Source organism: Ischnura elegans, chromosome 10 (assembly GCF_921293095.1).
Source record: "Ischnura elegans chromosome 10, ioIscEleg1.1, whole genome shotgun sequence".
In the NCBI taxonomy this organism is placed as follows: Eukaryota; Metazoa; Arthropoda; class Insecta; order Odonata; family Coenagrionidae; genus Ischnura; species Ischnura elegans.
Window position 1 is genome coordinate 90,958,891 of NC_060255.1, and position 16,182 is coordinate 90,975,072.

Here is a 16,182-nt window from a genome sequence, read left to right on the forward strand (position 1 = left end):
CCATAACAAGATATCACCATATCATAGTAAATGTAAACTTCGGTTTGCAGCCCTAATTATTGCTCACTTCTCCGAGAAATTTGTAGCGATGCTAGTTGAAACAATTTAAATTCAGTGGTTGACAGCACAATTGGTGGCAGACTGGATAAAACCTTATTTGTAATACTCATGGCTGTTGAGTTCAACCCCAACAAATGTTTGTAAGACACAGTCTTAAGTGTGAGTCCACCAATTTACAGCCAAAAATGCAATTCCTCCCAATAAATAATCCCCCTGAAACATTTCTGGCTACAACCCAGTGTGATTGCATAAAGGTTTTCAGGAACATAAAAAGGAACTTGGTCGGCGATGAAAAAAGCCCTTGGAGGCGAATCCTTATTACTGAAGCTATCCCTGAAAAAGGCCACAAAGGGTTCCTACAATCCCTTTAAAAATAGAAAATATGGTAGGTAATCATTGTGGTGGCTCTCTAATGCAAGTAGCTCGGAGAACAATTTTAAGAGATGATCGGAGAATATCTAAAAGTAAATTAAGCAGAAGCATAATCGTTGATAGATATTGCATAACCCCATGGTGCCCAGAGAACACCCACAAAACAATAACCTGAATTGGCCCCTGCTATAACTGTAGCAATACCAATGAAAAATAAAAGAATTAATGTTACCAAATGTATTAAAAAGATGTAAATGCATGGCTATTCCCAAAAAGAGACAAGTTGGGGCACTCCCCGCAGAAAATTTTACACAGGACAACACACCTTTCTTATGGGGGTACCTATCTATATACTAAAAAGCCCAGTTACGACCATTCACTCATAAAAATGCATGGAGTGAACAAGAAGAAATGTGACAAAAAGTTTTATGACGACTCCCTCCAAAATTGTTTGAAACCCCAGGAAAAATTATGAAAACACAAAATTTCCCATTTTATTGTTTTTTATAAAAGTCTATTCATTTAAAATTGGATTTTACAAGCACGCAGATTCACAAATTTTGCTACCATGAATATCAATTGAGATGTATACAATAAATAGTTACACAACTTGAAATGCATACTAAAAAAATCTTAGGAATATTTGCTTTTTTATCCCTTCATCTATTATCAGAGTTCGGTAAGTATTTTCAGACCAAACTGACTCTTATTTACAGACCAAACTGAAAATAAATATACATGTAATAAAGTGGTCAAGAAAACAACATCAAGCGATAGGAATGTTGTTGCAATTAAATATACTTACTTGGTAAAGGTACTTCTAAGTCAATTTTTATATCAAAGTCGTGGGCAGAGAAGAGATCATCTGTTTTATTCCTTACACCACTTCCAGAGGAATCCCTTTTGTCTTTACTGCGGTCACCATTACTTTCAAGAGATATATCACCAATAGCTGGAGAAGCATTTGATCCTTTTCCATCACTGTCTCCCTGAAGTGATAATGCATTTAAAATGTAGATAACATTCTCGTACCCATCACAATTTCTTGACTCTTTTACGTAAGACATAGAAAAGGAATAAAATGTAACATGAAAATTTAACCAATTTGAGTATAACTTGAAACCTTCCTATAAACTGATGTTCTCTGTGATGATTTCTACTTCCAGGCCACCAAGAAAGAATAATTCTTCCTGGCCCCATGTACTTCCAAGCACAGAATACCCATTAAATGGTGTAGTTAGAGACACATGAGGATTTGCTCAAGTAGTTCTAAGAATGATCTAATGTCCAATCTTTAATCTCAAGAGTAGGTTAGATTCTTTTATCATTTATTACAGACCTAATTTTCAGCACATCATCATGAATTATAGAATGTTTTGCCATATCAGCCATACACTGAGAGCAGTGTTACACATTTTTACAGAGCAGGAATTGATATTTAGGATGTAGAAAGCTACGCCATGTGGAAATTACTTGAAGCATGGACATGTTTCAACTAAATGAAGGGAATAACAGCAGTGGCTTATACGACAGAGAACCAGTAAAACTGAAACTAAAGAAAGAAGAAACCAAGAGAAAGATCCCGCTCCCTCAAAATGAAAAAAGTGACCGATTAAGACCCAATTACCAGAAAAAATAATGGGCCCGGGGATAAAGAAAAATTCATTGATAGCAATCCGAGAGTAGGAAACTTCCTAGAGATAATTTATTACCCATGCATAAACATTGTACCCTTTGTCTTGATTGCAAATACATATACAATAATTAATCTCAATAACAGGGGCTCATCTAGCCAAGGGGAATTCCCTTCCATCTCTAGTCTTTTTGGGTTACTTACAGTTCATTCTGGGAGAATGAAGAGTAAGTAACCCACATTGTCCTTGGCTATTACACTTCAGCTGTGTCAAATCATTTCGAATACATCCGAAAGAAGTATGTAATGGCCCATCCTGATTTTCATTTTATAATTCACCCCTAAGACCTTGGGCACTTCCTCTCCTTTTCAATCCTAATCCATAGGGAGCCAAAAACCTAGCTCTTAATTTTGTGAAACATCAATTGTTTGCTGTGAAATTCATAATAAGAACATTAATTTGGTACCGCTGAGACTGAGGCTCAGGATACTTATTTTTTTACATATATAGCAGACTCGCGATCATCCGGTTGGGGTTTATCCTGGTTGCGGATTATCCGTGCATGATTTTCTATCTAGCTCAATTTTTTCTGCGATCTTTACAAAAAAATCGGACGCAAAATCATCGGATTTACAGCATTAATGCTAGGATACAATAGGCTTATTATTTCCGTTATAATCCCCTTCGTATAACGGAAACGATCACGTGCTAGCTGCATACATGGAAGCACCATGTTCCTGTTTTCCAAGTCTCGCAGTGTGCGACTGCTCTCCTTGATACATGCCGCACAGCAGTTGCAACCTGGGCAATTTGTGCGAAACGCAGCTACCTGGCGTGGTGCCTGACAGTGTAGTTTCCAACATCGAGCTGTGGTTTTGAAGCATTCGTGCAAACCACTTTTCTGTATCCATGATCGCACAGCCAAGATGTGTGGTTTTCGAAAGCAGGCCTTCCATGGAGCATTAATAATACGAGTACATCCATGTTTAAAAAGATCGCGAACTGGCAAAGAAAGCTCTCAATGAGTCTGGGAAGCATGCTTAAAGTAACAGAATAAATGCATAAATAATTATATATTGTAAAGGAGGCAATTGCTATTAGCCTTGAGGAGAAGAGCTTAAACAAAGATAAAAGCTTCGAACTGAGCAGTGCCTGGAATGCCATAATTAATCGTTACATCCGAACACAATAACGGCAACCAGGGATATGTATAAATAAATAAATAAGTACCATAAAAAGAACCATTAAGAGTAAACCCCTGAAGACGATGGCAGACTCAGCCATTGAAACGTTGGGAGAATTAACCCAATACCACACCCGGTGGGAATCCAGAGAAATTTTTCATCAATCTATACGCCGGGAAAACCTAAAATTTTACATTATACTGTAACATTGTTTGCTATAACAAGTCTACTGCATGTTTTTAAAGGGAATATCCCATTATAATTAACCTTGATAGATAGCTAATTCACTCTTGACAAAAAAAAATACAAAAACTAATACCAAAGTTGCTTACCTGCAAACTTGCATTTCCACTGGCACTGTTGTTTGCAGCAACTGCATTAGCAGCTTCTTCATTTTCATCTCCATGAACTTTAAACACCATTCGAGGCTTAGTGCTTCTCCTAGTGAATGGATCGTCAATTTTCTTTCCCTTATTTGCTCTTACTTCTTCCTGTAGATTAAAATAATGAAATCTCACTTTTAGCATAAGTATAATAAGCCTAAGCTTTATCAGAAGAGATACAAAAGGATAAGGAAACAATTTTTTTAAATTCCAATTGTATTATGATATGAAAAGGTTTCTAATTATTTTGAATCAGGTACAAACTTTTCTCAACGCCTACGATCGAAATAATTCATAGATAGAGGAAAGCTGCACCTTATTGAATTGAGTTGAGTTATGAAATTTTTACTAATTGGAGAGGTAAATATTGTAAAGGAAATTGGGAAAACAAATGCAATTGAAATGGCAAATGAAAAAGTAATACCTATGTATGCATGAGGTATTTTCACTTCTTACATGGGCTTGTCAAGTTTCTGCCTGCAACGATGTCAGTCATTAGAAAAATAATTTGACTCTCTCAACCCTTAACGAAATATACATATATAAAAAAGGAAAAGTTTTGTACAGCATTATTTCTTTTACTTTTCATCAGAGGGAGCGCCTGAAACTAATGAGCATTATTAGGTACAATTGGTTGTCATCAAGAGCAGTTCATTCAAAGTGGTTGGCTATGGGATCAGAATCAGGGCTTTGGCACAGGGCGGGCGAACTGTTGACAGCGTGCGACACAACAGTCTGACGGGCGTTTTCCTGAACTAACGCTATCGTTTCGTAAGATAGTTTTGATTAATAAATATTATTGCGTAAAAAATTATTTCATAACTTGTGTAATGTCGCTCAGTTGGTATCTTTAATAATAAATAGGAAATATGAAATATGTGTGCTTCCTCTGTCTCACCCATTGACCAATCATGAATCGGCCAATGAAATTTCGTCTACTCATTTCGAAAGTTTTGATCGTTAGGAAAACATCTACTTACTGTGGACCGGTTAGATCTTGTGTTCTCGCGATGTACGGTTTTTAGGCGTTGTTTGTATATAGTTGTTGATTATATTTTAACTTAATTCTCTCTACATCAAGTTTTCAAGCCTGCGTGTGGTGTGTGAAGTGGTTGACAACGTTATATTTTCGAAAAAGTCACGTATATTCAGCCCATTAACGCTTGTATGGTGATCTTGATTTTGCTTACGAATTTTTGTTTTTCAACAATCTCATATTCAGTGCAGTGAAGTGGCCACTGGTAAAGGAATTTTCTTTGTGGTGTTCTTATCCCGTAATTTGTGATGACACTAAGGAATTATAGTTCGCTGTGTGTGTGGGTACGAGGACTTATGCGTACACAAGTGAGGCTTATAGAGAGATTCTTGTCAGGCTTTCGCCATCCTGTGTATTGTGTTTATTTATTTACTCAAATCATTGTATTTGGCAGGTGAGTGACTTTTTATGTGAACTTTTTAAAATAAATAGGCATTTGCTTTGCACATGTTGTGATTTTATTTAAATGATATCCCGCATAGTATCCCTACCGCATGCAACACGCAAAGCAAGAATAAAAGTGGAATGGGGACTGGAGGGGAGGGGGTACGGTAGGGGAGGGTGCTAGTTTACGGAAAACGCCCGCAGAATGCGCTGTAGTGGCCCCAGCCGCGTCGTCCGCTACGCTACGCTGTCTACACTTTTTAACATTGTGTGTCACGACTGTGATCAGAATTTGGATTACTTGAAATATTTCATTCCCACAAAAAATTTCAGAATGAAAATGTTTGAGTACAAACAAATTCTGATGCAATAGCCAACACTCTGAACCAACTGCAAGTCAGGATAATTGATCGGTATTATCCTCATCAGTGCCAAGCATAGCCCACTAGAATGTGAATTTTTTTATAAACTATTAAGATAAAGCTTTTAAATTTCAGTTATAACCTTGTATATTGCACAATGAAATGTAAAAAGGTGTGCCTGTTGCCATAGAGGTATGTAAAGACTATGATGATTAGGTCATTTCTTCCGCAGGGTATCTCTGTCTAGGCTAGACATGGTTTCCCCATCTATCATTGAGCAAGAAGTTAAGCTAAGAGATTTTTATAAAGAACCTTTTTAACACTTTTGATTACAAGTGAAAAAAATTCCACCCACTTAACATTTAGTCGTAATATACGAGGAACGTTTTTTTTTCCAACCTTGATGGGTCATGAATAGAAGACGAAGTGATAGATTAAAATTTATTTCAAGGCTTAAATGTTGAGCACACTTATGGTATCCTTTCGACATAATCACCTCGGCAATTGAGGAATTGGTTGAGTCTGTAGACAAGCTTTACTATACCTTCTTCATAGGATGTTGCCACCAATGACTTTCTACGAATTTTGCCTTTGCCCTGAAGCTAATCACCCATTTGAAAACGCTTCCCTCCTAGCCAGTTCTTCATTTCAGTATTAAGATGGAAGTCACACACCGCTATGTCAACATTGCATGGCGGGTGATAGGAAGTGTCCAATTGAAATTGTTAAAGGTGCAGTTCAGGCTGCATAAGCGCTGAGATGATGGGCATTGTCATGGATCAGAACACTTACAGAGGTCAGCATGTTTCTTATTTTATTTTGAATGGGAATGGATATAATGTTTAACACTTTCACACTCTAGCCATAGTGCATTTTAAAAATTCTCTTTTATCGGCATAAAGGTGAAGACATGTCAATGTTGAAGCCATTCGACGAGTTTTCTGGCTGTCTCTCCGCAGTGCACACTTGGCGGGAGAATCAATTGAGGCAGTGTTGTTAATGCGATTGCTACTAACCTTGAAATAGCAACTTATGATCAGAAATTACTTGAGGGTGTGGTACGGAGGGGATGTGCAATCGCCCTACCTAAGCAGTATCCACCTGTCCCTTGTATGGTGTTTTTGATGAGCGATCAGAGGTTGAAAAAAAAACCTCCCTTGTAGTTACAAGTTAAGGAGCAAAAACCCCAACTTTATTCATGAGGTCTTCTTCAATTAGATATATGTATTAAACATTGTAATAAAAACCCAGCAGCATATTCATTATCATCAATGAAAAATATCAGGAAGAAGTATCATTTCACATAATTAGATACTTGGCCAATTCCTTACACCAGGCTACCAAACACCACCAGAAATAGATCATCACTGAAACTTTCTATTACATTATATAACAGAAAATTAGTCTTTCCATCACAGAATGATTCCAATCCAACAATACACGTGGCACTGGTAATTTTCATGTATTGAAGAAGCCTCATTCCCGAATATAAATAACCCATCATGCAATGAGTTGACTGAAATGGTCACTTATACCACATACCATGAATATACATTTTAGAAGAGCAATACAACTTACCATAATTGCCTTTTCAGCCTCCTCAACATTTTTCTTTCTATTTCGGTCATTAATGTAGCTAATACTGGAAATTGTGGAAGTACGCATTTTATCAAGTTCCTCAGCCCGCTCCTCCAACTCCATTAACCTTTGCGCAATTCTGGTTGCCTCTTCCTCATCCCCCCTGAAATTTTGAAAAGCGTTAATACCTCATCCAGAAATAGGAGTACAACTAAAATTATTTAAAACATAAACTGGTGCTGAATTAATGCAGAAATAATAACAATAAAACATAATTATTGTTACATTTACAATTACTAACGATAAAATAGAAGTTTTTATACAAACTGAAACAAATACAACAAACTACTTTAAGAACAAATATAACAGGCAAAACATGTTGTTTTACAGAAGCATGTTATGTACACTGCAGAAGCCACATAAAAACAATTCAAAAGCAGTTCTATCCCAAAATTTCATTCTCCCATGCCTACATAAATTACATTTTTTACAACACTTCTTCAAAGTTAATATATTCACTCTCATCAATAGAGTTAAAAGATGCTCACGAGTGAAAAGTCCCACATTCTAAAGTACTTCTAATGTTATTCTAACTATCAAACAGTTATTGACAACAATGTGGATATCAAATTCTAATTAAATAAAAGCTGAACATTCAAAACGCTGTATAAATTCAATGCACATGGGAAAATTCTAATTATTATCACTAGGGATTTATTAGTTAAATATAATTTTAAGGCAAGATGTAAGGAAAGAGCTTTCCTAAATAACCAGTGCATGAAATTTTTGCAATACCTAACTAAACCTGGTACAAGGATTTTCAAGGCCAGCTAAAATTTTGCTGGAATAGTAAGATACCTTGGCTGACAACAGACAGATAATATGAAAAATTTACAAATGCTTATGCTGTAAATTACATACATATCCACCACCAGTTAAACTTAAAATTCAAAGTTAAGTCATAAGAGAATTCATTAAACTAAGCTAATGATAAGAGGCAGAGGGCTAGTCTTAAAACTTAGCTTATTTACAAATTTCACGAGTTGATTGGCTGAGAGTATCACAAAACAAAAGCCCCAAAATTAAAGAATTTTCAACATAATCCAAAATAACAACAGAGAAAGATAACAAACAATGCCATTTGAGATAGACAAGCAACTAAAGACTCAGCATTAGAATGGAAAAACTAAAAAAAAAAAAAAAATAATAAAGACAGAACAAAAAAAAAATTTTTCTCTTATATTATATCAAGTTTTATGGATTAGGATTAGAATGGTTAAGGAGTTTATATATTTTTTATTTATTTTTAATCATCTCCATTATCCCCAAAAACAGCACAGAAAGGACCTACGACCTTCAGTTTGGAAGAGGCAAGAACTTTACCCCACAGCCACCGAGGCCAGTTACAAGATGATAAATTATAGAAGCTACACCTCTATGAAATGAGAAATGGAATGCACAGGTGTGCAAAGATAATGAAATGTAAAAACTTTAGAAAAGGGTGGTTTCCTTTATTTTTTTATTGCCTAAATCAAAAGATTATTACTCCTGGAGTATGTATTGCACGCTTTTAGATTTTTAAATGATCATATCTATTTTTTGCGATTAAATGAAAAGTGAAAATTTTCAAGCTCGCAAAAACGAGACGGCTTAGTATGAATGCTGGGAAAAGCCCATGTGACGTCATTCTGGTTCCAGCTGCCACCGTGTGAGGCCACTTTGATGCAAGGCTATGAGCGTAGCTACGATGCAGGCTGCTAGCAGGTAGCACTTGGCTTAAAGAAGAATTATTAATACCCTATCAAACGAAGGAAACTTTCCAACTTAACGTCACGTGGAGTTGCATCGCATGGACACCAATCTGGCCTTTTTCAAATAAGGTTAAAATTGAACATTAACATTCGTCTAAACTGGGATTTCTAAAACCAAATAATTTGTATATTATGAATACATTAATGTTGCGTAACGAATCGCAATCAATGCCTTTCGTTTTCTTTGATGAAGGAAAGTAACCCATTTCACATAAATTAATACAGTATGACCTGGGTTTCGATGTGGCACCTCAACATCTGGTGATCCATCATCAGAAACATCGAATCCGTTGAAACCTACAATATTAAATTTATGTGGAATTATAAAGTTTTTACATTTCATTGCATTAAGTCAATTCCAAGACATCATCGCCCATGACAAATCATTACAAAAAAGAAGGTGTGCAAGCCATTATAAAAGCAAATTTTTTTGTTTGAGAGCACTTTTCACAGCAGAAATAACAGAAAAAGACATTATCTTCTAAACACACATTAAAAGAATCATGATGTAAAGTGTGCCCAAGTAACTTAGAAAACTATTAGCTCTCTTTTCACATTTAGCCACACATATCAGGAGAAGTTTTAGAAAAAAAAGCAGGGAATGTTTTCAAATGTAATTTGGCTACAAATACTATTAGAATTTTATATTTCTTGAAAATGTAGGCCATTAAGATTTTTTTAAGAAATCCTTGCCTTACACCTGATACAATTTAAATTTTTGGTCTAACGGGAGTCTCGTTCTTCTCAATGAGTAATTGCCTAAAATTGAAAAATTCAACACTGAGACATCAGTTTATTTATGCAGAAATAGCAAGCAATCACCAACTGCTTCCTCCAATGAAATCCCGGATAGTACAAATACTCAAGCAAAAGACCCATTTCAACTAGCTACAATTTCATGTTACAAAAATAATAATGCCATACCTTTGGACAGCCATATCTCTGTCCTTCATAAGCTGAGTCTTCTTCATTGCATAGTTGTAAGGATTTGTCTTAAACCTCTCTTTCTCCCTTACAATCTACAACAGGACAAGAAAATTGGTTATAGTTCTAATTATACAAGATAGGCATGAGGTAGCACTTACAAGTTAGGTCCACATAAATTTTATTTTTCGCATTTCTCAATTAAGATGTATGTGTCCTTTTCTTTTCAATGAAGCATTAAGTAACTACCTGAGTCTCTTGCTCTTGAGGTTCCCCACTAAGCTTACTTGTCTGCGTCCAAAATTGTGGTACTCTTCAAGGCAGATGATCCACTCAACAGAGTGCCATGCTGAGTACCCAAAAGTTGGCCATAGACAACCTCATGGAGAACGCACGAAGAATTTCTTCCATTAGCTCACAGTGGAAGCTAACCATCTAATTTCATTAAGTGTACATCATTGTAGGCATGTAAGGAATTATTAAACATCCAGTCATTCCCATTTGCAAACCAATATGTATTACTAACAATATTCATTTTTTGTATGATGGACAAGTTTTATGGAATTATGTACTAAAGATTTTTCCATAGTAAAACTTCATGAAGTTTTATGCGAGTGCACATCCAGGGAGAAATTTCCACAGTAGAAGATGCTCCAGCATTTTAATTATTAAGTGCATCTGTGCAAAATCAGGGAACATATCTATGTCCAAATCCTACTTGAGGCAAATGACATTTTCTCAGTGTAATTTTTGAAGATGAATATGACTTTTAACCATTTAACTCTTGGAAACCCACGGCAAAACATGATAGTGAGATACAGGAACTAGGACTCAATTGTACTAACTCCATTCTTATGCTCACTAGGGGAATGATACTGGCAGGACATCATAGTATCTAACAAATATTGTTCAATTAAGACACAGCACATTTTTTCCCCTGAATTTATTAGCTCATAATATGCTTCGTTTTATAATATGTATCATTACTGTATACCGATAGTATAGTACAACGAAAGGCATTGTGAACAGAAAATTCATTGAAAAAAATTGTGCATTGTAATAAAAAAACAAGACAAGGGATTTCCACCACTTTGCACTGCAGACCATATATAAATTATTAATTATTAATATGTTTTTGTAGAAAAACTAAGAAATTTCCTTCCAAACATTATTAATATTAAATAATTTTCAAGCCCAAATAACCCTTAAGAGGGTGGTTTCCTATTTTTTTAATTGCCTAAATCGAAAGATTATTACTCCTGGAATACCTATTTCATGCTTTTAGATTTTTAAATAACAATACATATCTGTTTTTCGCGATTAAATTAAAAGAGAAAATTTTTATGAGTGCGTAAATGCGACAGCTAAGTACGAATGCTGAGAAAAGCCGTGTGACGTCACTCTGGTTCCGGCTGCCACCGTATGAGGCCACCTTGGTGTGAGGCTTATGAGCCCCGATAGGATGCAGGCTGCTAGCATGTAGCAGAGTATCCTGCTAGCAGGTATTAAATAAGGATTATTAATACCCTATCGAACTAAGGAAACTTTCCCACCATAGGCAATATTAATAGGTGAATATTAAGAGATGTTTCCCTGAGCTCAGTGCCTCATGCATGCATTGGTAATCTCAGACTATGTAAAACTCCTATCTACTCGTATAGAAAATAGGTCCCTGTGACGTCACATGGAGCAGCATCGCATGGCTGCCAATCTGGCCTTTTACAAATGAAGTTAAAATTGACCATTAACATTTGTCTAGACTATGATTTCTAAAAGCAAATAATACATATATAATGAATACCCTAATGGTGGGTAACGAATCGCAATCAATGCCTTTCATTTTCTTTGATGAAGGAAACTACCCTATTCGACAGAGAGAATGATTGATCATGAGAGACAAATAGTAAAGCTCTAAAATCTCCACACCTAAACAAATATGTTTCCGTGCTTGGCATCTGTCAAATGGCAAATACCAAAAAAAAAAACAACATTGTGGGCAGTTTAACGCAAATCACCACAACACTCAACACAAAGTAACTGAACCATTTCCGCATACGTAGTTATTAATTCTTTCCTCCACCATTCTCTCCCACCCTATCCCACCAAAAAATCTTTCCTGTCTTGTCTTGGATTAAGTGTCAGATGAGAGATCTGTACCTGATAGTAACAACATAGGTTTAAAACCAAAGTACAAAGGAATATAAAGTGGAACAATACACCCCTTTCTTTAACCTTCCGTCAGGCGCAATGTGCCTGACAGGCACAGATGTGAAAAAGCATTATTTACTCTCAACATGGCTCAGTGGTACACCTTTAAATTTTAAAGTACCATTATTAGCGTAAACGAACACTTAAATGATGTCGTATTTGCTATGCATATACCCCTTTACACATCGCCTTAAGGCCCGGGAACGAACAAACAAGATGCGATCTAACATGCTCTTTAGGCAATTAAGTATTATGATATACATATAATGTATTTTAGCATGTGAATTCTACAAGACCAGCATTTTTTATTTTGATAACTTATTTAGCTAATAATGCTTTTATTTTCCTTTATTGTGTCATTGTTTTGTTTAACCATGCTAAATAATCTTTCGGCATGGATGCAAGAATAGAGCATATCAAAAAAACAGCTACTTTGAGTGCCAAGGGTCTTTGCCGCCTCGTGCGCACAGAGAAATGAAAAAAACATTCGCACTGTGAATGTCAAATCCATTGAGTCCGACGGAAAGTTAAACTATGCACATCAACAAAGCATACAGGGTGAATAATTCCACGATTATATAATATGATAGATCAAACATTAACAAATGAGAAGTAATTACAAATAAATTTACTAAGGTATAATGTTGAATAAAACCTCAGATTGGTTTAAGCACAGAGAAGAAAACGGTCATCAATATGATAACGTGAGTTAGACACTAGGTTAACTTGTTTTGCCAATTTTTCCCCAGAGCATAATGATAATGAGCAATATGCAACTTCAGTCACTAGGTACACACATAGGTTTTTCTTAAATTGGCTAATGCCTCGCTAAGAATCTTTGCTTCAAAAGTTTTGAAATTATGGAAAGCCAAAAAATCATAATTTGTTGGGTAGAGCAAAACCAATTACATTAAATATTCGCATCAAAACCTAAAACGATAATAAAATACCCATTGTTCAATAACTGGATGCCTTAACATTATGGCACCAGAGAGATCATCTTTTTGAGTCGCAGGCAAACTAAAACACATGTCCTCCACCAACTGCTCTCTCTCTGCAGTAAATGACCACATAACAGCATACAAAGATGAAATGAGAAAACGACAACGGAAAAAATCAAGAATACATGGAGCTGATGAAAAAGCATAAGTGTACAGAGGATCACTAACTACACAAATTTGGGCATTAGCTATAACTTAGTCCGTAATAATTAATGTTAAATTTTAGAATGGAAAATGTGATGAAGTTTAAAGACAGAACTTCTTCCATTGCTTAAAAAAGAAAAAAAAATGGAACGAATTCACTTCCAGCTTTAAAGGCCTGTTTACACGGTACATTAACACGTACGGGTTAATGTTATGTACGCGAGAATGAACGTCAAAATGCACCGTATAGCCACCAAACTTGTGTGAATGCATGCATAGAAAATAGAACCTGTTCTAATTTGGTTCATGCATTCGTACATGTTCCGTTCCACAAAAATCATTCTAGCAAACAGACATAAACTTGTACGTGTTTATGTATCATGTAAACAGGCCTTTAGATACTTAATGTGGAAGTAACAGGGCACATGAATTAAGCAAAAGATAGTTAAGAAATCATTTAACATGAATATACATTTTTGGTAGCAAAAACATGCTCTTCTAAATTGACAGATGTTATGAGGTCACAAGCAACAGAGTCAGTGAGATGAAAACATAAGCAGAGTCATTATGAAAGCACTCACAATTAAAGGTTATTTCTAACATTCATAGTAATTAGATAACACATTTTCTCCTGACTAGCAAAGCAGTTAAGTGCAAATACATGAACATTGTGAGAGTTTAATCCTGACTTCCTAAGCACACTTCAAACTGAACAATATTGGTGGTCAGTAGCTTATGAAATTTTTCTCACGACCATTCAAAGTTACCAGTATTTAAAAAAGAGTATTTGGATTATATCCTGTTTGTAAGTTGGGGATTACCTGTGACATGAAAGTAGATTAAATCAAGAGGAAAAAATGAGTAAAGAATTACCTTTTCAATGTCTTCCTCTTTAAATTCATAATGCATCGCCTCTTGAATGTCTTTCATTTTTTGATCCAACTCGTCGTGTGTAGGCAATGATATCCCTTGAAGAGCACATGCCTCTCGCCATTTCAAGAACTCACTGTCAGTGAATTCCTGATTACTTACATATTCTAACCTAAATACCCTCTCCTGCAAACCATGCCTGTAAAATTACCACAATTTTGTATGCATGGAAAGATAAAATGGAGAAATCACCACTGGTAAATGAAAGGTGAAATACAGTCGATATTGATAGGTATCATATTATTGAAACCATAAGCTGAGACAAAATATCATTCACCAAGTTCATAAGCTACTTACCTTAATCTCAAACCCTTATTTGTTCTTGTAGTACCAAGCTGATATATCTTTGCTGTTTCACAGACGTCTGATATTTCAGCCACCTGGGGAGAGAATAATAAAATTAACAATGGGGAAAGAAAGAGAAATTTATATATAAAAACCATTACCGTGGACTCTCGTTAATATGAAGATGATGGGACCAAATAATAAGAAATTTGTCATAAACAACTATGAAATAACATTTCTTTTACAAACAATAGTGAAATACCTGCCTCACCTCCTTTTCTTGTTTTTTCACTCTTTAATATTAAAATAACCATGTTCTAGAATAGCCTTGGATAGGTATTTATGATTTACAATTGAATTGTGCACATATATAAGAAACCAAGACCATTCCCCAGTTCATACCAACTAAGGAAAGCAGGTAGAGCTACATGGTGGTCAGACACTAACAAAAGAACAAAGAAGTTAAATGACATATGGGAGGAGGTTGAACACGGGATTGAAGATGGCAAACAGTTGCAAACAATAACACAATCCTTGAAAGAAGGTTGTGCGACTACAAAATGCAAACTCGTCGGTAGGCTTGAATCGTCCAATTTAGCAGTTCATTATTTATTAGAAGTAATAGACGGATATTTTACATTTAAAGAAGAACATAATTTGGCAAATAAAAATTTTCAATTATCCCAATGACACATATATGTATTTGACTCTGATTTGAAACTTTGGCATTCAAAGAAGTCTCAACATTGTCTTGAACTTGCTTGGCTCCACTGCCTCTTCCACTATGGCTTCAATATTTGCAAAATGAAAATTGATATCACCTTCAAAGTTATAGCTCATCTGAAAGCTATGTAGCGAGCATGGCATTGTTTTTCTTAGGGTAGCCTTTTAATTAAAGGCAATAGAATGCTCCTTATCACCTAGCAACTATAAATGGTATTTATAAACAACTTTTTAAGTTGGTTAATGCCCATACAAAGTTTAAATAATATTGGCCATATAGTTTTAAAACGGTGGCGCGTCAAAGTTCCCAAGTCGCTGTAAGATATGGAATTAAGTCATGAACAGTACCGCAGCATAATTTTCTTTAAATTTCGATGAAGCCTCACCCAGCAAGAATACGTTGCTGAACTTTTTGTAGGTTTTGGTGAAGAAGGACCATCAAAGACAACCATTTATCGCTGGTATGCAGAGTTTCAGCGATGACATCTAGCCTCAGTGACGAACCGTGTGAAGGGTGACCAAAAACCGCCGTCACTCAAGAAAACGTGGATGCTGTACTTAACATGATAATGGAAGATCGTCATGTTACATACCATGAGATTCAGGCATCATTGGAAATTTCAGGGACCTCAGTTCAAAAGATCTTACATGAAGAGTTAGGAGTTAAAAAATTGGTTTCCCACTGGATATCGCATTTCCTCACAGAGGAACAGAAAGCAGCTCGAGTCAAATGGTGTCAAAATACTCTACAACGATTCAACTCAGGAGCATCAAAGCACATTCACAACATTGTAAGAGGTGATAAATAAAGATCTATAGCTACAAGCCTGAATCAAAACACCAATCTTCAGTATGGGTCTTCCAAAGTGAGCTCAAACCGACTAAAGTTGTTCACCCTTGCATCATTTCCAAGAAAATGGTCTCATCGCGCATAGCCAAATCAGGGCATGTAGCGACAATTGCTCTTGAAAATCAAAGAACAGTTAATGCTCAATGGTATACGACCATTTGCTTGCCGGAAGTGATCGCCGAACTTCAGAAAGATAACCCAAATCAATGCATTACCCTCCATCATGACAATGCAAGCTCACACACCGCTCGAGTCACAAAGTCATTTTTGGAACAGCAAAACATTGAAATTCTTGATCATCCTCCATACTGCC

General features: G+C 35.8%; 1 protein-coding gene across 1 annotated transcript in view; it reads right to left on the minus strand.

Moving 5' to 3' along the window:
- LOC124166610 (RNA polymerase-associated protein RTF1 homolog) overlaps positions 1-16,182 on the minus strand; it is a 32,030-nt gene that overhangs the window by 521 nt on the left and 15,327 nt on the right. Inside the window, exons 9-14 of the mRNA XM_046544206.1 lie at positions 14,309-14,391; positions 13,955-14,150; positions 9,729-9,823; positions 6,994-7,156; positions 3,583-3,741; positions 1,238-1,421 (exon numbers count right to left, since the gene is read on the minus strand). Coding sequence (XP_046400162.1) covers positions 1,238-1,421; positions 3,583-3,741; positions 6,994-7,156; positions 9,729-9,823; positions 13,955-14,150; positions 14,309-14,391 — 880 coding nt within the window. The remainder of the gene's footprint in view (positions 1-1,237; positions 1,422-3,582; positions 3,742-6,993; positions 7,157-9,728; positions 9,824-13,954; positions 14,151-14,308; positions 14,392-16,182) is intronic.